Raw genomic sequence first — 24,054 nt, forward strand, 5'->3', positions numbered from 1 at the left:
ACAATTAGGTGCCCATTTCTAATTCTTTTCCTGTAATTGTGGCTTCATTCATCCTCCTCTGTTCCTTGATCTATCCTTCTCTGTTTCCCTCTAGTTTTGAATTTTCCTTTCAAGGTACTCTTTGCTCCAGATGACTGTTCTTGTGAAACCAGCCTGACTCCAAGAATTGGACTGTAGATTGGATGTTAGTCGGCTTGGATGAGACGCTGGAGATAGAGTATATATCAGACAAGGAGGCTGAAGAACTGAAGAGCTGGATGTTATATTTACAGGTACTGGTGTACTGGCATTTTTTTAGAACAAGTTTAGATCTGCCCGTGCTTGTAGTAGTGTTCATCGCTTTAAAATGTTCTGGTTTTCTGGACACTCAGCTCCCGCTGGTGCTAGTTTAGTAAATTATCAAGTTTGTTTGTAATTGTTTCGTGCATTTACCACCCAAGTGTTGCTTCATCTTTTTCTTTTCTTCAGGTAATACCATCATCCGGATATTTCCTGGGGCTAATTTCCACTTGCTTTATCAGGATCTTAAACATTCCATCGAGAGCCTGTGTTAAGTTATTTTACCATTCTTCCATAAAATGGGGTTCCTCATCATGAGAATGGCAGAACTAATAACATCTACATCCTTTGGGTATTCTAGATATCTCCAAGTATTGTGTTTAATGAAATCCCAACATTTGGAGATCTCCTTTGAAGTTCTCTCAAACTTAATATAGTTCCCTTACTTGATTTTCACTCTTACAGATGAAGAAGTTCCCACAATACTGACTGCCACTTCCCTCCCCCAAGGTCTAGACCAAATGTAGTATCTGCCAATTGCTATCATTGATTAAGGTAATTGACGGTTCACTCTCTTGATCAACTACATTGTAGCACAAACATATGTCCAGCAAAACACTAATGTTAACATTTCAATGTGTATCTTGTAACAGTGAAAAGACCATGAGATATATGCTACAGCTGCTTATTGTTGAAAAATAAGTTTTTGCAAGGGTGTGGCTTCCCACATTAGGGATACACAGTAAATAGCGGGTCAGGAATGTGTGGCCATGTGTGCATAGGGCCATGTTGCATCTTTGCTTCCTTCACTCTCCTTTACTTTTTCTGTTTCTTCTTTACGCACCCATTCTCAACATCGCTCTCCTTTACACCTTTGGTCTGTTTCGTTATTGGAGTGACCTTTTTTAACCATGCTCACAGTGCAGCTATTATGTCAAAGAGGTATTTTTAGTTGTTGGTGCCTAGTCACTATGCCCGTACCATTCTTACTCATTTTTCGTTCTGAGATGAGTAGATAGATTTAGAACTTCTTACTTGGGGTGCCAAGCATGTTTCTTTATGACAAATGGCATATTAGTTTGTAATTTTATTTTAATTTCCCTATTTTATTTGCATTTATTTTCCCCTTTTTTCGATGACTTCTATTCTGGTTTTGTTTGCCACAACAAGCTATAGGTCCTTTATTCTTTTTTCTCTTTACACTTGTTCCTGTGCCTTTTTTTCTCATGATGTATGTATTCAGGTGCGCTGATATTATGCATTTACTTGAATAAGTGCTCTGCAGCGCAACCCACATTGACAATTAAAGCAATTGATACCAGCTTGCTCTTTGTGGCTGCATCCTTACTGACAAAGCTTTCTTTTGGTTTTGGAGGTGGTGTCTACAGAGCCCTAATGTGTGTCGGTCAGCCAAAGTGTGGTGTCAACCCTTATAAAGCGCAGTGCATGAGCACAGTTTGGTAGTAGAAGTGATGCCCCATGCATTTAAAGGTGGTTAAGGGCAAGTAGCAAAGGAGCTGTTGGTCCATAATTGCCGTTGCACATATGGTTCTGACAATTCCCTCTTAACACAATGTTATTTTTCATAACCATCAACAAATGATCCTTTAAAATATGAAAAATCTGAGGGTATGTATATCTGTGTGAATGCATGTATGTATGCCGTTCTCAGTTCGCAGGCCGTGCAGACGGAGGCCTGATGACCAAAAGGTTCTTTACTGAAGCATGACATGGAGTATGTGGGGCTTCAAGGTACATAGCTTGCAGAAAGCAAAAGAAGAAGACAGAGGCTGCAGCAGATAAGTGAAACAGGTAGCGAGGGGGCAGCAGTGCTGCATAGTGGACCAGGGTAGTGGAGAGATAACCCTGAAAAGAATTGGGCGGCATTCATGGGCTCTATTCTGCAAACTCAGTCTTTTGTTTCCATCATTTGTAACCCAATCTATGTATGAATGAATCTATCCTTGTAGGTATTTATGTATGTGTGCATGTCTGGTATGTATGAAACACAAAACTAGTTGGGAAGCAATGAAGAGGATGCACCCAGGGTGTAAAGTAGTTTGTGGGGGTAGCAGAGGTTGATGGACTGGGTGGGTGGTGCAGGCCGGCTTCAGAGGAGGACATGTAGGGGTAGTTGGAGCAATTAGGTATTGATAGCATGTTCTTTGAAGTGCAAGGCCAGCCTGGTCATTATTGGTAAATTGATTCAGAGGTAGGGTGATGGAATTAAAAAGAGTGCCCCTGGTAGTTTTGCCTCTTGAAGTTCTGTGTTTCCAATCTGGTCATATAATGCCTTCTGCGTGTGTGTTGGCCTTTGATAATGATATTGGTATTTTATTTCTATTGCGCTCGTACACAAGTGTTTCAGAGCGCGACAAGGCAAGGGAGGGGAACAGGTGAGAACAAAACAGCGATCTTACTAGGTGCAGTGACATTGAGAATGCACAAGTGCATGGGACAGGGGGGGAAAGTGCATGGAAAGGGGGAGAAGTGGAAAGTGTGAAGCAGAGAAACAGAAAAATAAAAATAAATAAATAATAAAGGCAACAAACAGTGTTAGTGCAGCCAGCAATTTGCAAGTGCTAGGTTTAAGGCCTGCAGACAGGGTAGGTCTGATAAGTGCCAGAAGAAAGGGGGGGCTGTATGGGTAAAGATACAGACCCCAGTGCAAGGGGTTGCCCGTAGGCAGTGCGGTAGGGTGGCAGGGTGAGCAGGTACCTGGGACCGGAGTACAGAGCGTGGCCAGGTGCACGGTGCAATTGAGAACAGATCAGCAGGGGAGAGGGGGAATGAAGGCAGAAGAAAAGAGGAAGGATTGAGGTGCTTCCGGAACTGGAGATGGTTCTCCTCAAGTTTTAGAGTGGCAGGGAGGCTGTTCCAGAGGGAGGCCCCAGCCGAAGACAGAGATCTACCCCTAGCTCATTTCTTTGAAAAACGATGGTGAGTTTCTCTGCTTGGCAGAGTGGTGTTTTGGCCGTGGCATATTTGCTTATGATGCAGGCTGTCTTACACTTGATGCATACTTGAACATATAGCCAATGCATCGTCCATGAGAATGGGAGTATTTTGGGAGAGAAATTGAAAGACTCTACTACTGCGAGAACTAAGAAACCTTCTTGGACTGATTAATGATAGTAGACATTTCATTGGAGACTATGCAGAGGTCCCTCGACACTTGGTCCATTTATAGGCCGGGGTCAAGTGGGAGTGGGGACTGGAACAATCTGAGGAAGTAAAACAACTACAGAGAAGCCTTTCCCAAGCCCCTTCTTTGGTTTGCCCCCTAAAGAACAAGGAGTTATTCTGGGAGACGTGGTTCTCAGATAATTGCTTAACAGCAGTATTATACCAAAAGCACGACAAGGACAACAAAGTAATCTCATACACAAGCAAAACTTTGGCCTCTATGGAGGAAAAATTCAACTATTGCGAAAAGGCACTCCTGGCTGTTAAGGATTTCAATAGGCGACACACATCTTAGTCTCGGCCCAGTATGCATTGCGCGATTGAAATGCTTATGTTAGATTAGATTCAATATTGAGATAATACACCACTCATATCACACACCCTTTTCAAATACCCTTTGGACCATGAACCAGGCTGGTTGATAAAAGGTAGTATTTATTTATTTATTTTAAAATTCAAAAGAAATCATACACTTTTTAATATGGGGTAGCAATCACCAATGGGGTGATAAGAACAATAAACAATGCACTTAGTTTAACCTTCTGTTGACACAACTACAAAACACCAGGGAATAGGAGCACTTTTTGATTTTAAGTAAGATAGCACTTGAGTTAGAATTTCCCCCTGCAAGGTTCCCTCAACCCACAAATAATCAATTCTACGTGGATAAACAGAAGCAGCAGGTAATAAGGAATGACAAATGGAAAACAGAATTAAGATCCAACTTTCCCTCCCCAAACAAGAGAGAAAAACGGATTTTAAGCCCTGGCAATGCTAATAATGACACTAGAAAATGGATGAATAAATGAATGAATGTGTATAAAACTCTTAAAACAAAAACAATTCTTTACTGGAGCAACACTGGAAAGCTACTAGTAATGACAAGCAATGGATTGAGCAAAAGCATAAAATTCGAAATTGAATGGAAGATTTAAAACAGTTTACACTCAAATGACACGTTGTAAATTTAGCAAACTTTTGCAATTCCCGCCTGAATTTACCAAAACGGTTTTTAATAAACGCGGGTGAAATATTGTAAAATGCGGTTCTTATGCGGTTAAAGTAGCTATGGATCCTAGGTCCAATATGGAAGTGAAATGAGGTCTCTAGCTGTTAAATTGAGGGAGCTTTGCAAGATCTAGTGAGGTGCGTTTTTGAGAAAATGAAGGCGCTAAAAAGGAATAGAAATCACAAGACAGTTTTACTCTACACTAGAGCATTCAGGCTAGGCTACCAGATTGAGACACAGTAAGCTCTGGGGTTGACTCGCGAGTTCAACCCTAACACCTCCGCGCCTGCCCTTGCCGAACCAGTCCATCACTCGAAAGAGGATTAAGGGCTTATGATTTCACAAGACAAAATTATAAAAGATGTTGGTGCTAGCACAAGGAATCAAAGTCAGGGTTTCAAGACTGATTTTGACAATATTACAATTATCAGGATAGTGAAAGGAGGACTTAGAGAGTGGAACTAAGGACAAGGCAAGGCAAGGTATTCTATGGTTCTATGGTTCCTATTGATACTCAAAGTCCACTTTTGGATTTTGGACAGTGAGCGGTTCTGGTCACCACACAACAAGGTGCCTGGCAAGACAACTGGGCACTTCGGTCACCGGAGGGCACTGGACTGGCACCTCTGGTCACTGGATACTAAGAATCAGCTGGATGGCAGGTTTACAGCAAGCATGCAATTATTGAGCAGCAAGCCAGGTTAATGCAGGATGCTTCCCAACACACCACAGCTCCCCTTGGTTATTGGGATTTTTAGAATTTGAGGCCTAGCTGAAGCAGGATCAGCAACGTTTGGCCTTGTGGTTGAGATCTAGAGTCTAGATGAATGCATGTAAGATGAAGTCAAGAACAGGACAGGATGCCAGGCAGGAAATCAGGAATCGGTCAGGAATCAGAGTCCTTGTGTGTTGTCAGGGGCTCTTATTTATAATGCAAAATGACATCATCAAGGTAGAGGCTAGGCAGGGTTAACTACGCCTGCCCCTAAACTCCTTGGATTGTGCAGGGGAGCTAGTCTCAGCCTCGCTCTCAGTTGGTTGGATTTCTAAGAGGATGATGTCAGGTTTATGAGGCAAGGTTTACAATGTCCCAACACTCCCACATTTACTTTACTTACAATATGTTTTTGCCAAAAACATACATTTCTTCACTTGCAATCTCTTGGAAAATTATACACACAGTTCACATATTCTGTGCATCACATTTCAGCCCAAATCCTCAGATGTGTGCGACCATGTTTCACCTTTCTGATACATTAGGGTGGTTTTACACATTAAAGATTTAGCCTAGAATTCCACAATTTTATACACAAATGTGAATTGTCCCCAGGGAAGTATGTACATAATGTTATGCTTGCCACTGTAATACTTTCCTTAGGATCTGTCATATTTCATAACTTCAGTTCCCCACGCGGCAATGGGTTTTACTAAGTTTTAAAAGATAGCCCACAAAATTAGATTTAACACTGCAAACTTTTAAAATGTTTGCTAATACTGGCTATAAAAATAAAAGCCTTTAAAGTTTCTTTATAACATAGTCTCTGTAACCAAAAGGCAGTCCCTTTGTTATGTGATCCTGTTTTTTTTTTCTTCCTCTAACTGCAAGCATCTGTCATTTCCTCCCAGGCAAGGGAGTTTCCAGTCTTAATTGAAGGTTTTATTGCCCCTTCACACTTGACGGGTGAGTGTCCCAGGACTGCTATTGTTCCAGCCTGGAGCATAGACGAATGTCTGATGAGCATGTGAACTTTTATTGTCCTATCCCATTCAAAGTTTTTCAAGCTGGCACTTTGCACCTATGTGTCCTAGATTTAGGATATATCTCCTTTCCTTGGAGGAGTTTCCTGGCTGGCAACTGGAATAACAGGTTTGCAACCCCAGCCTATGTGTTTCAAACTGTTTAATTTCTTACTTTGGGTCTTGAATTAAACAAACCTATGACAGAAGATATCCTATGTGTATATTATCACCACTAACATAATTCCTTTACATTGATAAGTAAGCAGGCTTTCATCAACAATTGAGTTTTAAACAGGCCATTTTTTTCCCTTCAGTCAGCACAGCCCATTTTCCCACATGTGTTAAAAACTGCTACCATTTCTTTCTGTAATTTTCCTTGCAGCAGGACTCTTATCTGAAGTATAGATGTATTTATCCTTGACCTGGCTCAGAGAGTAAAAAGTCTCTTTCAACTGCTGCGCCTGGATACATTTTGGCAAGAAATAAACACGTGTTCCTGTGCGGGTGAAAAGAAAGTTGCTTGTTGATTTCTATAAAAATTTACTTTGGCAGGACCTGTCATTCAGGAACTATGCCCAGTTTTTCAGAGGCACAATGACTTATCCTGGGCCTGGCAAGGCCGTTCCCATCATGTGGTTTCAGAAGGCACAGATGGAAATAGCATAACACAGTATTTTGAAAGGGTGAAGAGGGGTTTCATTTTGAAGAGGAGTTTTTGGCTTTTGCAGCAATGCAGTGCTGCCGGTTCGCTTGATTCCATATATATGTCTCGGAACACACTGTGTCCCCTTGTTTTATCTTGCCTGAAGTGTACTAGGCAGGATGGTGAATCCATCTTGTGTTGCTGCCAAAATGCAGTTTTGAGGTCCTGGTGCGCACAGGAGCCAGCACAGCCAGGTTGCTGTTTCTTGCGCAAATGCAGCTTGGTAAGGTGAGGCAATGCTATTGTGTGGGTCAATATATCCCACATGGCAATGGTGTGGGCATAGAGGAATTGCCGCCCATTCATCCAGAGAGGGACATCATCGTGGAGACTACTCACCAACCCTTGCAATATCTCCAAAGTGACCAAATCTGAACAAGGAATGTGAGTAATTCCAGAATTACTTCCTGGATCCTGTCCATGCATGGCTTTCCTTTGGGGGTCAGATAGTGCAAGGATTGGCTGACTTGCATGACTGTGCTCAAGAAAACTATCTTGAGGATGAAAGTCTAAGGGCCAATGACAATATGGAGGCGTACCTTACTTCCGCGCACAAATTCTACGAGGAAGACATGTGTCATGGAATACCCACAGTTTATGTGGATGGGTGTTCCTACCATGTTGACAATCACAGGGAAAAATAATTAGTGGCTGGCATTGGGAATGCCTGGGTGAATGATGCCCCAGACTCTGTTGGGTACAAAACAGGTCCCCGAAGTAGTCAGGTGGCAGAATTCATGGCGGTACATCAAGCCATCCTCAATGCAGCACACCACCAACTCAAACAACGGGCCATAATTACTGACTCCCATTATGTCAGGAATGGGTTTGTGGAAAACCTGATTAACTGGGAAAATCGAGGCATGCTGTGTGCAAACCATAAACCGCTAAAGCATGGGAAATGTATTAAATCCATTGATGATCTGGTAACCTCTAATTAGATGACCATCTATTAGAAAAGATCAGAGGTCACTCCAAAATAGAGGGATAAAAAAAAACGGAAATTACTTGGCTGACCAGTTGGCCAAAACTGGAGTAATTTACAGGGATCTCAAAGAAATGTAAGGTGTAGACAGCTGCCGCACTAATGACAAATCACATCTTCTTTCGTTTCGGCTGTCCCCAAAGGATTGAGTCAGACATAGGAAGTCATTTTACCAGCGAGGTGATGACCAAGATGTGGGAGATACTAAGGGTCAAAAGAAAACTCCACATTGCCTGCCCCGCAGACTCGAGCGGGGAAGTAGAGTGGTACATTAAAACAAGTGTGGGCATCTTGAAGAAGTTTGTGGCAGACTCTGGAACAAGTTGGGACATCCGATTACCACTTGTCCTGTTGGCCATCAGGTCCAAGCTATCTTCTGCAGCCAAAATGTCTCCAGTTGAGCTTGTGACTGGATGTAAAATGGTGCTACCTCAGCACCTGCTCTACAGAACTAGAGAGCAGGCCCTGATCAATGCGTCCAACAGCCATGAGTAAATTTAAGGAAACAACTTCAGCACACTTTTGCTTACACTCAACGCAATTTAGAAAAGTCGGCCAAAGGAAGGAAAGCCTACTATGACTTAAAAACTTCCAAGAAGGAGTACGAAGTAGGAGACAGCATCTACCTGTACAATTTCCAAAGAAAACAGACCAAGGAGCGGAAGTTCATCCCCTCTTGGTGTGGTGCCTTTGAAATTGTTAATAACATCTCATCTGTCGCCTATAAGATTTGCATCCCTAAAGGAGAACATTCAGAAGAGACATGGGTCCATATCAATCAGTTGAAGAGCTGTCATCCCAGACAGACTTTAGGACTGATTGACAAGCCCAGTGAGGTTAGAGCCCAGGAACCATCTGAAGAATGAACGGAAAGGATGGACATTTGGATGGAGAATATAGCACATTAAGAGGGAGTAAAATAATTTATACTCACAAATAATGTATACAAATCAGAACAAGATAAATAAATAATCTGTGTAGAAATGTTCATGTAAGGGAAATAAATGTCAATGTGTTATGTGATGTTGTTTTGTTGTTCAAATTGTATGCCTAATTATCTGGAAAAAAGTACTGTATAAAATACTTAACCTCTCTTTTGCTCTCTGGAGACTCAATAACTCCTTACCTTCACAGCCTGGGGGTAGGAGGTTCCAGAAAAGGGAGGGGTTCATGGACCAAGCCCCAAAATCCAAAAAGAGTGGATTGCAGACCAGAGCGCCACTCCCTCAGGACAGGAAAAGAGCAGAAATGCTCCAACGAGGCATTTCATAGAATGACCCAAAGGAAAAAGAAAACAAAAACCCCACTCTCCCTTGATCTTTTCTATGGGTCAACCAAGTAAAAGACCCAGGGGGAGACTTGTGGGGTAAAAAGACAGTTCCAGAGTGACAGAGATGGAGAGGCCATGCTATGCCCCTATTTTTGCGAATTAAGATGACTAATGTGGAGTTCCATTGAAATATAAAAGCCAGGAAAATACATTGTTTTTCTGATACAAGGCTTAGTGGAATGAACATAATGGGTCTATTGCAACTTTAGTAAAATACAAAGACACTAAGTTGAAGGAGAGTGTGCCTTTGAACGGTATTATTGTAACTGTGTCCAATGGTGGCAAACAAAAAGACTCATGTGGTGCAGATGTTGACTTCATTTAAACTGGGAAAAGGCACCTTTTGGCAGATACAAAACTGCAGCAGTACATATGTGAAAATATGCTTTGAAAGGATAGGCAATGGAAAAATACCAAGGAGGAATCTGGCCTGACATTTAAGAAATAAAGTCAATTGACAGATTGAGTTTATCAGGAAAAAAGAGACCTAATTTTTATCATATAAAATGACAGCCTGTAAAGAGAAAGGCTTACTTCATTTTTTTTGTAGTAGTGAACACTGGTTTTCTATGTTAACTAGGGCCTATTTGTGCGCATTAGATTAATAATGAACCTATCTCTGTTCTAACAGAGTGGAAAAGAAAGATTGTATTTTAAACCACATGCCCAGATATAATGCTAAAATGTTACATGTAAGCACAACTTGTCGATTTAAAGCTGTATTTTCTGAAGTATGGATGCAGCTGGTGTTTTCACCACTGAACTGAAAGGTATGTGCCTTTGACAATTTGAAATCAAGATCTGTGGCTGGCCCACCCAGTAGAAGCGGGCCTGTTTTTCATTTATAAATTCAAAGAATATACAGAGAAGTAGATCAAAATTGTGGGATTTTCATATAGCACATCAATCAGACATGAACTTTAAGGTCATGTCCCCCCATTATCTGTGCATTAGCTTTGCACAAAAACCTTTGAAGCCCAGGGCATGATCATATGGGCCAGCCAGATGTCTTGTTCAGGTCATGCGAGGGAAATGACATTTAAGATTTGGCGGGAGCTATGTGAAACTGAGGGACCCATGTGATGCCTCTGCATTCATTAACTTTGACTCACTGTTTCTTTAATTAAAAGAGAATCGTATGTCCCAGTGAGCTCACCCCAGACTCAGATTAAAGGGGATAAAACACCCATCGGGACCATGTAAAACAGGATTTTGTGTGATGGATACAACTTGAGTTATGAGAAAGAATATGATTCCGGCCTTCTCATAATTCTGAGGGAATAGAAAGTTGTGGTTATGGAAGTAAGGTATGAATCAGGAAGGGGCAAATATGTGACTATTATGGTTCAGGAGCAATTTGTGAAGAAAATGGTTGTTCCATCCAGGAAGGCTGTGCCAAAATAAAATTAATATTTTCTGACTTAAAATAAAATATAGACTATCTGTCATTTTAAAATGATGTATTTTTCCTCCTCCCTCAGCTTCCATAACACATACCTTCCAACTTCTGGTCCTATTAGCAGGTAGTGGGTGCATTGGGAGGAGGAAGAGGGAGAGCTGGACAATCCATTGTGTGGGAAATATGATAATAATGGAGTGCACCAGCCTATAAGAGCTCAGTTTTCTATCTGAGATGGACTTACTTGATGCTCTTTCTTTGACTTTTCGACTCTTGAGACCTTTCTTTGGTCTTTTGGTTGAGCCCTGCTGTTTCTCTGGATGCCCCAGAATCAAGGCCTCTCATGTAAGTAGATTAATCTGAATGTCAACAAAAGTGTAGGGGGGAATCTGCCAGCCATAATCTCCATCTCACATAGCATCTCACATAGCAGATATGGGGTGAAACAGGGGAGACCCTTGGCACATTTTACTAAATCCAACTCAAATGAATTCCAATATAGAAAATCACCCTATCCATTTAAATTGAATTGTGTTGGAAACTGACGACCTTAATCCTTTCCATTAAATTGTGGAGAGGGGCGAAGCTATGTAGATCCTTAGCACAGTGTACTGAAGTTAAATCAATTAATTCCCATAAAGAAAATCACAGAATGAGTGTTGTTAGATCTCAAAACTAACAAAGTTCATGTGCAGTATAGACAAAGCACTTGGGTGACTCTCCTTTTCTGAAACCCCTGCCTTCTGTACAGAAGGGGGGTGTCCATATTCCCTTGCACCAGAAAACAATGTTCCCAAAGCCCTGCATTTTGTGCAAATAAAAAGCCCAAACTGATGTCCCAGTGAATTCCTTTCTAAACTCTGCCTTTCAAATAAAATAACCCCTTTTCATTGTGTCTAATTGCCAAACCCTGCCTTTTATTAAAAAGCCATAACAATTTTGGTACTGTATTCCTAATCCCTCTACCTTGCTTTCAGTTTAAGGAGTCATATATAACTGATGCCTGGGGGTGGGGGCTGCTGGGAGAAAAGAGCTTGATAACAGATTAAGCAATCTCTGGGGGAATTATATTGTTTGTGGGTGAAATTCCAAGAAATTTGATGTAAAGTGACAACTGTCCATCTCCAAGTTGTTAACCTATGTGTTGCAGTATCTGTAAGTTAATTAGAAATATAAGTCCATCAATTGGTGCAAGTCATTTGAAATTATTACATTGTGTTGTGCCACAGCGTTGGTGGCTGATGTTTTGGTTGCTATTCAATTTTGTCAAACCTTAAATAAATATATATTCTTACTACACACCGGCCTGGTTCTTTGCTCATTGGTGGTACAGAGGGTATTTGTTGGGGTGGTGCGAGACAGGTTGGAGACCTCACTAAAGTTGAATCTGCATAACCACTTTGGGTGCGCGGCACCTTGCTTGGGGGGAAAGGAACTCCCTGAGTTGAGAGTGACTGCCTAATATATGGTGACATTTTCTTTGACGTGCCAAGCTCACACTTTGATATGCCCCTTTTATCAACTTCTTTCCCCTTTATGCTCCTCCTTTGTCATTGCTGTATCGCTACTTTTCCCTGTGTTCTTGGGGAATCTTGCCATTGTTTGCAGCTTCTCAGAGATCTCTGTTTCTAATTTTTTGTGTGCACATCGTATCACGTCAGTCTCTATGCAAAACGTACTTTTAATAGTCCCGCAGATCATGGAAAAGATTTCACAATCCAGACACCCTTTCTCATGCCAGTTGATATAACGCTGCTTCTCAGTGCAGCGCTCCACGGCTGCAGGCCCGAACGGATGTGGAACGATGTTCATGTGCAGTGACATCACACATCCCAGGTCACGCCTGCAATATGTAGGAGTATGCGGTTCCCGAGCCGGCTAGACATTATTTCCCTTCAATATTACAATAAAACAGTTCAGTTGCAATATCTCCACGTGGTGCTGAATAAACCTCTATGCCTTTTGTGGATGTATTTATTATGCTGAACAAATTGTGAAAAGGGAGTTGATAAACAACTGGGGTTTGAGCAGTACATCAGTTTAGTACCTTAGTTTAGCCCTCTCCGTTCTCCACTCTGCAATTATCTTTTGTATGCCGTTCGTGCGTGCACTCTTCCTGCAAACCTTGTGTTTATGCTGTTGCGTCATCGTTACCAGACGCAGAGGTCTGACTGTTGCCAGCCACCATGTGAGGGGAACACACAATGTCTGGGAGTAAATTGGTTAAATTAACCACCCATTGACTCCTGGCGTCCATGTTAATTCCTGAGAATTAAATTGTCACATGTGTGACTGAACAACGTTGCAGTCAATCAATGGGATAGAACATGAATTCATATTCAGACGGTCTCTGGAAATGTCTTTTCATTTTTCTGAAAGTCCTGGACATTTTTTTTTTAAATTCATTGTAACGTTTAACTAACATTTCTCTACATTTCATCAAACACTAGTTTGAAGAAAAAAAACGATTACAGATTCGATTTCATACCAGTTGACTCAAACCATCATAAATAGACAAGCAGACAATATGTATTGATGAGCAGCTCTTGGAGGGTAATCTGATCACTACTTAGTAACATCAACTGTCAGTGTTTTGTGTTCTGATGGACTCTTTTTCAGGAAGAGAGTTGCTCTCGTTTCTGCAAGTGATAAACATGTTTTTATAACAGTTATCAACTTGAACTAGAGAGTAATCCTATGTATGTTTAGAGCTGGGTCAGGAAAGTATGCTAATCTCAATATTATCACTTTAGGCAAGTTTGCAGAAATCAGTTTAGATAGGAACAAGCATTGGCAAAGCCAACAGCTTTGGCTTTAATAGTACTCAACACTTTCCGGGCACTGCTTACATGCCCAGGTGCTCGCTCCATTTTGCACCTGCAACTATCAATGGGCAGTTAATACCAAAACAAATGTGTCCAGCAAGGCCCTTTCCCATGCCTACACAAAAGCCTAAACTGTTGGCATGGCTAATGCTTGTTAGTTTGGGCTATTACCCCTATATGCCGAAACTATTTCATTAGAGTACAGATAGGGAGAAAGGGAATATGAGAAGGGATACACAGCTTGCAGGTGTTTAGTTATTTGCCCAGCCATTGAGTGCCCATGGCCATGCTAAATCCCTACAGCCATTTCAACCGAGTTCCTGCCCCTCCCTGCCCAAAATACCTCCTCATGGGAACTCTTGAGCTCACTTTAATCAAGCCTTACCATCAAACTTGGTTCCATGTCATTTCATTGTGGGATGTTTTGTGCTGGGTTTTTTAATGCTGATCTTTTAACGAAAAAACTCATCAAATTTTATTTTTATTTTTGGGGGGTACTCATACCACCCATATCCTTTAATTTTTTTAATATTCCCGAACACCCCACACCCCATAAGTATATTTTTCTAACCCACCCAACAAATGTCAATGGGTTTTTCCATTAAAAAATCTATGGTAGAAACCCCTGTGAAAAAAACATCCCGCGATGAAAGGACGTCATACCTCAAACTTTGCACTGGCAGTGCCTGCCTGTGTTTTTTTTTTTAAAGCAGTCTTCTGAGAGTTGATGACTTAATTGGAGTTGTAAACTCGCTATGGGTACAATAAAAATGTCTTGTCCAGGTTTGCCTTCAGCCACTTGATTTATAAGTACTATGTGTGTCCTTTACTGAAATGCTTTTAAAAACAAGCATTGACAAAGCCAACCGTTTTGTCTTGTGTATAATTAGGCATTTGCCAGGCTCTTCTATTATATGCCAAAGTACTCGTACAATTTTGTAGATGCGACCATCAATGGTCAGTTAATACCACTACACCACCACTGCTGTCCCTGGCGAGTGCCTTTCCCATGCCTACATGAAAGCCCAAACTGTTGCCATTGCCAATGCTTGTTTTAATTGTGGTGTCATCCGAAATGCATTTCTTTCCACCTGCTTCTCATGTGGACATTTTGCACTTGTTCATAATTTGTAAGCAAAGAAATGTTGTGCCATTATTTCCCGACTTTGATTCAGGGCAAATTAGTCGTTTCGCCCAACCCTAGAACTAAGGAGTGATGAGAAACCTATTTCAAATCAAGGTTATTTGGACTTGCAGATTTAATTTCTTTACTGATATCTAAGGTGATGCAGAAAACATCAGTAATGTTAGGTTTATAGACAGCATCACCTCGTATATAGGTCCTACAGAGCAAGCAAACTGGAAATGAATTATAACTTGTGTTTTACTAAGTAACATATTCAGGCTTAAACCTAGAAACTATCTAGAATGGGGCTTATATGTATATGGGCTGTACATTTTCAATGATGTCAAATAATCATATATTCCCTGGATTGCAAAACACTTGCCAATTTTAAGAGGGATACTTACTCTACTGTGTCCTTGTCCACTTTCCCTGTAATATTAATGCCATAAAAATGCTGCATAGCAGCAACAGCCGATTGCATGGTCTCTGCGGTGCGCAGCACGGACATTCGAGGATCAGTTGGAGGAAGGTAGCCGTATTTCTGTAACCATACCTGTAGCAAAAGAAGAAGTTATGTTAGAAATGGGGTATAGTCGGAATAGCACATGTATTTGTCCTCTGTTGACACTCTTTCATATAAACAAGCTATATATCTTTCCTGTGATACAAATCTTTGCTTTAAGTGATGCAGTAGAGGTCTTTTTTGTGTTCTTTATTTGATTGTGACCAATCGGCCATTAAAAAACTTCACATACAAATTAGACAAATAAACATAATACAATCCATATAGCAGGGTAATAAAAATCGAGTATGTTTGATTAAAAAGATAATTCCATTCCGGCTAAACACAGTTCCACTTATTAGACCCGGCGCAGGGTCATGTATTTTCTAAAAAATTATTTAATTGGCCGTGGTGCGGGCATTACCTGACCAGGAATCCCTCAGCACCACAACATTCCTTGCCTTCTGTCCCCAGCAGGGGGGTGTGGCAGCCACACAGACAATGAGGAGGCTCGGAATGGGGTAATCACCCGCTCTGAGCCAGCACACTACTGGAGGCTGCCATTTTCCCCCGCCGGGGATTGGGGTAAGTGTTGTTACCCATCCACCCCCACTCCGCTTTTCCACAGAATTCACTCCCCACCCTCCCAACCCCACTGACCTTCTTTGCTGTCCATTTCGGGAGCGGATGCGCTGGGAACACTTCTGATCCAAGCACGTCCGCTCCTGATCCACGACAAGCTGTCATGGAAACAAAAAAGGGACAACACGTAGTCCCTTCTCTCCTTTCCATGGTGGCCATTTTGTTTGTTTACTTTTTCACACTTATTTTTCAAAGGCCGTCATGGAAAGGGAAAACAGACTTTTTTCCCCTTCCCCACCAGCCATTTTTTTACTTTTTTTTTTTCTGTGAACAGAACAAAAATGCTTTTAGTACCCCGGTTTTATGGGCCGGGGTACTAATAGCAATAGGCCCCTCACAGGGGGGGAATTACCTGAAGTGGTAATGCCCACCCCTGATCAGGCCCTATTGCTTCAATAAATGCAATTCCCCAGTGGAGGGCTAAATGCTTAGTTAGCTGTTTTCCAATCGACAAAAGGGACTTTTGGTAACTACACAAGATATCCCTGCATCAGCTTTCTTTGGGTGCCATCCAGTTGCCAGCCCATTGCATACTGCATTTAGAACCTTTCATCAGATCTTTAAGGCTAACACATATACCTTGCAATAGTACATTCAGACTTTCATATATCACCCTCGCTGGTTCTTTCTTCCACTCCACCCTCAATGTAATCACAAAAGGGTCTTCGTCGCTTTGCCAATACGGCTCCTCACGAAAACAAGCTTTGCAGTCTTTCTCAAATGAAGACATTTGTGACAGATTAACAACATGGATGCCAAGGTTTTACCACATTTCATTTAGGTAAAGGAACAAAAAGTAAATATAAACTGATAGCCCGAAAAGTGTTTAGTTTTAGTAGGAGATTTCTATACACAGAAAATGTATTTCAGATCTACTGCAAATAGCAAAATAACCTTTAATCCCCTGCAAGAAATGAAGCAATAGCAGCATGCATGTGTGCAGTCTTCCAGGGGTAAATCTGCCAGTGCCAAAGATCATTTGATCTTTTTGAGCTGTACAGTCTGTGCAAATGTGGATACTGTAACGCCTGCTACCATTACAATGGACCGGCACACAGTCAAAACTCTCATGCACTGAAACAGTTTTTGTAATGTAGACCGTTATGCAACATCATTGAAATGTTCATACACGTGTGAAACCAGTGATAGAAGTGAACCAAAAAAGAAGTGGAACTGTGACCTCTGGCGGGAGACGAGGTAAACAGGGTCATAGGGCAACATATGGCAAAGCATTGCAGCCAGAGCATGGTGACAACCAAGTAGTTGGAACGGGCGAAAGAATGAAGTACCCTTCTATCGTTGTGCTTTTATTCTCAGCAACGCCACTGGATTTCATACCTAAAGCCTACTTGAACAGATCCCATTGCAACGGGGGACTGGAAATAGAAAGGTGTACGTTGTCATAAACAGAATTGGGTAATTTACTCCAAATCCAGGGACCTAAGAGTGAAAGTCTTTTCTCCTCTAACCTGACAAAAATTTTTAAGTATGAATAGTCTGTGATCCTCCATAGACCAAAGGTTCCATCCAGGGATATATCCTGTGTGATGCTATCCTGAAGGTAGTCAGGAGCATCTCCATGGATGTATTTGAAAGGGATTTTAAGCTGAATTCTCTACTCTAATGCAAGCCAGGCCGGTTCCTGTGAACAGCTTGGACACAATTACTTTTCCTACATCCAGAAACCAATCCGTTTGAGCCACTGGGAGTCTGATAATAATCTTCATTTAAGGAACCCTACTAGTGCATTGAAATAGTCCAAACGGCTAGCCTTAAGTGTCCTCCTACAATTTTACACTTGGCCAGGATCATGAACTGACAAATCATATATAGACACCTGATATTAAAAAATCCCTTGTGAATGTCATGTACCTTTCAAAACTTTATTCTCTTACCATTTTACTTGAGATAACAACTTAGCTAGTTTTCCAAACATCATGGGGACATGGGGTGTGAGCAGAAAGGATCCATGTGTTAATATCCCCGCAAAAATATCGCCATATAAAAATATCGACATATTTTTGTGCCGATATTAAGGCATGGAACCTGCGGGGACACCCCACAATCCCCACATTATATTTAAAGGAGCAGGGGATACCCCCGCAACCCGCGCTCCCAAAAAACCCCAAAAATTATCCCCCCCAAAAATATTGCCTATGGCCGTTCCAGACAACCATATACACAGTGATATTTGTGTTGGGGATAATATGTAGTGATACCAGCCGAGATGTCTTTATAGTATTAGCATGACCTTCTCTATCTTCCCTTGGCTTAGATGAAGCCAACTAGAATCCATCCCAGCTACATCACTTCGGCTTCATAAATGTACGGTCCGATTTCAGTTTAGCTGCAACTGCTATAAGATGGCAAAGTGAAGAAGCATGGCTCAACTTTAAAAAAGTAAAGAACCAGAACGGTGAATATGGTTGTAGAAAGTCGTGGAACTAGAAACAGAAACAAATAAAAGTAGTGGAACTCTGCACCCGATCACTGTTCACCACTTCCATCTCTATGTAAAACCAAAGGATTCATTTGGAATACACCCTGCATTTACACGTGGTGAATTACAAGCAGATTCCATAGGGATCCATTACAAAATTATTCCTGTAAAGCATAATTTACAGGCAGCATTTCATTTCTGACAGAGAGAGAACAATTCAAGAGTATAGGCAATGGTGCCTTATTTTACTCTACACAATAACAGTCTGCTTAATGGGTGTTGGAAATTGCATGCAGTCTACTAGCAAAACTTAAGTGCAAGCATGTGTGGTCTCCTGCATGCAATTAGTAATCGTTTAAAATGTTCTCCAAAATACCTTTAGTTTTAGCCATAATATAGACAGCAGCTAACAGGCTCCAAAAATAGGCGGTGGAAAAAAATGTGTCAATACACCTGGCTTTAACACCACACATTGCAAGCATTTATTTCCTTATATTTCATAAAAAGCTTCAGACAGTCTATACATTTCACACATTCCTAATCTGCCAGTCCAACACTGCATATAAGCAAATGTTTGCTAAATTTGAGTTCATAGCTTCAATACAACTATTTTAGGTCATCAGCCCACTTAAATCATGTACCCAGATGTTCTTCTTAATACAAGATCATGTTCAATTTCAGGAGATATTGCTGGACTACTTTGTTCCTTGAAAACATGTGTGAGGCAGTTCTAACCAAAGAGGATATAGAATGTTGTAGAATGTTCTGCAGGATTAGAAACATGGAGGAATATATATATACTAGGCCATGTGCATTACAAGATAGCCCTCATCTGCAGCCGTTACCTACATCTGGCGTCGTGAAAAAGTAAACAACATCCTACAAGAGAGGCTCCTGGAACTTTTTGCAACAGCACTGAAACATAAAAGTGACGTGCAAAACATGCCACGTGAACTGTGAAACATTAAAAACACCAAAGATCATTAAACCAACAATGTACAATTCTCCTACACATAATAGGTTCAGAGTTCCAACCTTTCTCCCCATTTGTAGGGAGAAAAGGCAAACTACTGTTCATGCGCCTATCGTCTTGGATCTGGGTGTAGGGCATGTTTGCATCTAGTGATCAGCTTAAATTTTCCATCTCCCCCTCTTGCTGACCTTGTTGGTTCCCATCCTATGCAGGCTTACAGATGTTTGATAAGAAGTGACATTATTAGCCAGCTCTCTCGTAGCCGTCAAGTGGCTCATCGAGTAGAACGCTCGCTTTGACATCCATGCAGAACTTGCTAACTCAGGTTCGAATTCTGTCCAAGGTCGATAAATGAGCACCACACACGTGGGTAATAATAAGCAGCGCTCAGATACCTGAGGGTTCGTAGTGCTATATAAATGCCAAATTATTATTATTACCTACCATTCTAATGATTTCCTCATCAGTCACCCAACAGAAATATCATTAGGGTTGGAAAGATTCTATATTCAGGGACAATGCCTCTTTTCCATTGATGACTGGAGTGGGAGAAGATTACCAGAACATGCTTCAGAGTTTCAGGAAGCGCAGAACAGTAATAATTACCTGTATCATCTTTTCTCAAGTGCCACTTCAAGCCTCTGGCCAATAGTGATGTCTCACTTCCGGCCAGCATGAACAGTCTACGCCCTTGCAGCTTGAGTGAAAGACCAATGTTATGTTGCTAGACACCTGGCCCTTAACACATCATGCCAGGGAAGATGGTGTCAGAGTGGAATGCGGAGGATGGAAAAGCAGATTCTGCAATTGTAGATTGAGGGGCCAGCACATGAAAGCCTCTCTTTCATAGGCACTGCACATCACATTAAGGACCAGTCACCAATTTGTGTCACAAGAACTACGTCACCTGTGCAGGTGTTGTACCTGTGTGTCACTACTGCAAGACCTTTCAAGATGAAGTATGACATGAACATATGCTATTTCCGTACTTTTAAGGTTACCCTTGTAACTAACTACGCCACAGCTGTTTACCATGTCAAGCCGTAGTGTAAAGCAAACGTGGCTCACGTCCATCAGTCGTTCTCTTTTATGCTCCAAAAATAGATTTGAGGTATAAAAGTGGCAGTGTACAGATGTGTCACTTCCATATCAACGAAGAGTCATAGCCTAAGTTCCATTCCTTAGGCTGCCTACCAGGAAGCGGAAGATAACATTGTAACCCCCTCTTTCTGAATTTTAAATAGGGAGTTTGGCCTTCACTAGCGGTTATCAAGCAAAGGCTGTCGAAAGACAGCAGGAACGTTTAGGTTCAGCCTGTATAGACTTAAATGTCCCTCTGCTGATTAACAATTTTGAATTCTGGTGATGAATGTGCACAAGCTCCTTCGCAAGATTACATACCTGGTGCTTTTAGACATGTTGTAGTTGTCATAATCACACCTGCAAGTGATATGTAATGGATTTGCTTGAGTGACATATGCTACACAGTATTGCCCCTCTATCTTGAGGGAGCATAACTGATTCTCAAGTATAGTGTCAATCAGTGGCCTGGCATTGGGGCAATGCATAATAATTTAGTGCAAGGAGATGGCAATGGAGCAAGTGGAAACAAATGATGCAGGACAGACACAACATCTAGGTGCAAATTGTGAAAAGCTGACAGTGTCTGAATCATGAGGAACCTAAAAGGCAGGTTGTTCCAAGTCGCTGGTCCAGCAACTGAACATGTCCTCTCTCCTCTAGATCAGAATCTTGGATGAGGGATAACGAGGAGGTTCTGTCCAGATGATCTTAAGGACTAAGTAGGAAAGTATCAGTGGGTTTTATTATTCAGGTAAGTGTCATGAATCACTATTCCACATGGTCTTGTGGCAGAAATGGAAGCACAAGTGAATAAGATCCCTTCTTCCCCTTTCCAACACGGCTCCCAAATGCTTCTCAGAAGAAAACCTAATGCAACGGTCTAGTTGTTTTCAAGATGGTCCACAACACAGTTTGGCATTGGATCAGTGTGACTAAGACTCTCTACATAAAGGATCCTCCCTACCTGCTCTGTGCATTGCTTCTGCCTTTACCCCCGCCTTGTGAATCATATCCTTATTGCTCCCCTCTCTTGCTTAAATGCATGCTAACTTTCCTTGCTTCTCCTTGCCCAACTCTCTTGCATCTACCCTCTCTTTCCTTCTCTTTGCCCTCTCCTGAGCTCCTCTGTTTTCTTCTAGTCTTCAGCATCTCCCCAGAAGCTAAATATTGTCTCCCTGTGCAACTCATTCACCATTGACTCTACAACTGGAATCTTGACTTTTATTTTTAGTTTGCTCAGTTCAGCATTTTTCCCAAACAAATGTTTATTGTTGTTCATTGCTGCTACTCACCGCATTGTGCCGCTGCATTGTTTCAGATCTGTCCGCTCTGTGCTACCTTTCAGCACCGGAGCGGGTCTCCATATCATTCTTCCCGGCTCCAATCTGCACGTTAGAGTCTTTCCAACACTGCGCGCCTCTGATCACAGCTTTCTCTGCGATTACATTTACAAGCCCTGTCTGCACTGCGCATTCGCGCATTACAGCTGTCTCAGTTTACTGCCTCAGCCCCTGCATGAGATGGTGCTTAAACTACCTTGTTACACATTTCCTGTGTACTTTGCCTGACACCTCCCTCGTTTGCATGCAAATGTTTCTAGGTTACACCACTGTGGCTTAAACGGTTTGCTGGGAATATGGTCTGTATTGTTTAAATCATACTTTGGCCTCATTCATAGAGGATATTTCTGACTTCCATTACCAGCACTGGAGGTGTCTAAGACCGGGAAGTTGTGGTTGCTGTACAGTCTACTCTACTCTGCTAAGCAGACCCGGCTTCGAGTTTGGGTTTTCTTCCCCAGGAGGGTTTCCCACACCTTACTTGCACACTGTTCATCTATATTCAGGGACCGGTGTGGAGTGTTGAAGGCTTTCCAGATTCTTTATTTCCGAGGCAGAAGACAAGTAAGAGTGCATTGTGGTTTCTTGGTGTGTACAAAGCCTTTGAGGTCATGACAGAAAGAAGGAGACAGACCATGTAGGCACTTAAATAAGGTGCACAAAATCTTAAATGGGATACGTGTATACACTGGAAGCCAATTACAAAGAATAGTGATCATTGGAAACCTAACTAAATTCAGACAGTTTAAAAATAAGTCTGATGGTTGCATTTTGAGCAGTGTGTAGACGATGGATATGGTTTAGAGTAAGGCATAATAGGGTCCCAACTATTCCTGCATGTTCATTTGCAGGGGTAAATGGTAAGATCATTTTCAAAAGGAGTAATCTGTGCGAGACTGATTTAAGAAATCTGTTGATATGTGAGTTAAATCCCAAATCCACTTACCAGATGACATCAGGATGCTTGACCTTGTCAATATAGGACAAGGATGAATACAAAAAGCAGTGCAGATTCTGGGAGGTTAGATAGATCTGTAAGCATTATTTCCATTTTTAAGGGATTACAGTTAAGTCTGTTTTGCATCATTCCGTTTTTTACTGTTAACATGCATACAACTAAGTTGTCCCAGCTCTCAAGATTCAAAATTGACTTGAATATCATCTGCATAGAAGTGGTAACATAGCTGATAGTTCTTACATTAAGCCATAAGAAGTGGAATGTATATATTGAGCAACAAAGTGTGTAGGGCACATACCCTGGCAGACCTCAAAAGCTAGATGGTGCATATTTGAGTAGAACTTCCCCATCTGTGCTTTTTGAGACCTTTTAGACAGAAACTATTTCAACCAGGCCAGGGAATGATTTCACCGGAGGGCCAAAGACTTAAGGCGAGTTAGTAGTATGTTATGATTGAGCGTTTCGAAAGCCACAGAAAGGTCTAACTTAACTAACACAGACATCAAGCCATTACCCGCATCAGATATATGCAAAAGGACAAGAATGACTACCTCTCTCTACGTCCCACCTTTGTGATAAAGGTCAGTACACAGTAGAACTGCATATATTACTTTAAGCGGACAACCACATCCACAAGATAGATACTAGATTTATACAAAAAACATATTTATTTATTAGATCATGACAACACATAAAAAACTTGTTTTACTAAAAACATAATAATAACATTAAAAAAATCACGGACCATATATATAGTCATAAACAAACCAAGGGCAGGTCACTCACAATCATTGAGCAAATCAAAATGTCTCGAGGGTAGTTGATTCGACCCAGATTTCAATTGGATCCACATTTCAACATTTTAACACAGCATAACTAATTGTTATCTCCAATAATCCTAGAATGAGTCACACTACAAATGACTCTAGGCAAAACACTATTGGGTTTTACACAATATCAGATTAATGGAGCATACTTTAAAACTCCATGTATAGTTTTTGGCCTATATCATCCGTACTGCGCTACCCAGAGTGCTGTTGGTTCACGTACTTCCCAAGGCCTTCTTCAGGACAGGTGAATTGCTTCTATGCAGGAAATTAACCCTAACCTCGAAATGGTCAAACACTTGGTGTTTCACTGTAGAACAAGCACTGAGGGACATGAGCTTCTACTAGACAAGACTTCAAATTACTGTCTAGACTTGCTGCAGATGCTTACCAAACTGCCTGCAGTTTTGGATACCCAACAACTGCGGTACTCTTATGGCTTGGAAGTAGTCCACATTTTGATAGAAGTTCTAGTTGTTTTTCAGGGAAGACATCATCTTTTGGTTAACCACAGATTATTTGGCCATTTCCTCTTCTTTGCTCATAATCATCTGGCTAGAACACCGGGTAGACACTGACAATGTGTACACCCCATACATTCCATGTGTTCACCGCTTTTATTCAATGGGGAGATGACACCGGTGCATCTGCTCAGAACCCTTCACGCTCCAGGACGACCAACATCAGCTGAATATTGTCACAAACTG

At 41.5% G+C, this 24,054-nt stretch overlaps 1 protein-coding gene across 2 annotated transcripts in view; it reads right to left on the reverse strand.

Annotated features, from left to right (window-relative positions):
• MMP16 (matrix metallopeptidase 16) overlaps positions 1-24,054 on the reverse strand; it is an 892,963-nt gene that overhangs the window by 522,512 nt on the left and 346,397 nt on the right. For both annotated transcript variants that reach the window (XM_069621310.1, XM_069621309.1), the window contains exon 2: positions 14,987-15,135. In XM_069621310.1, the coding sequence (XP_069477411.1) occupies positions 14,987-15,135 (149 nt within the window). The remainder of the gene's footprint in view (positions 1-14,986; positions 15,136-24,054) is intronic.

This window comes from Ambystoma mexicanum, chromosome 5q, assembly GCF_040938575.1.
Source record: "Ambystoma mexicanum isolate Mex_15411 chromosome 5q, UKY_AmexF1_1, whole genome shotgun sequence".
NCBI classification, from domain to species: Eukaryota; Metazoa; Chordata; class Amphibia; order Caudata; family Ambystomatidae; genus Ambystoma; species Ambystoma mexicanum.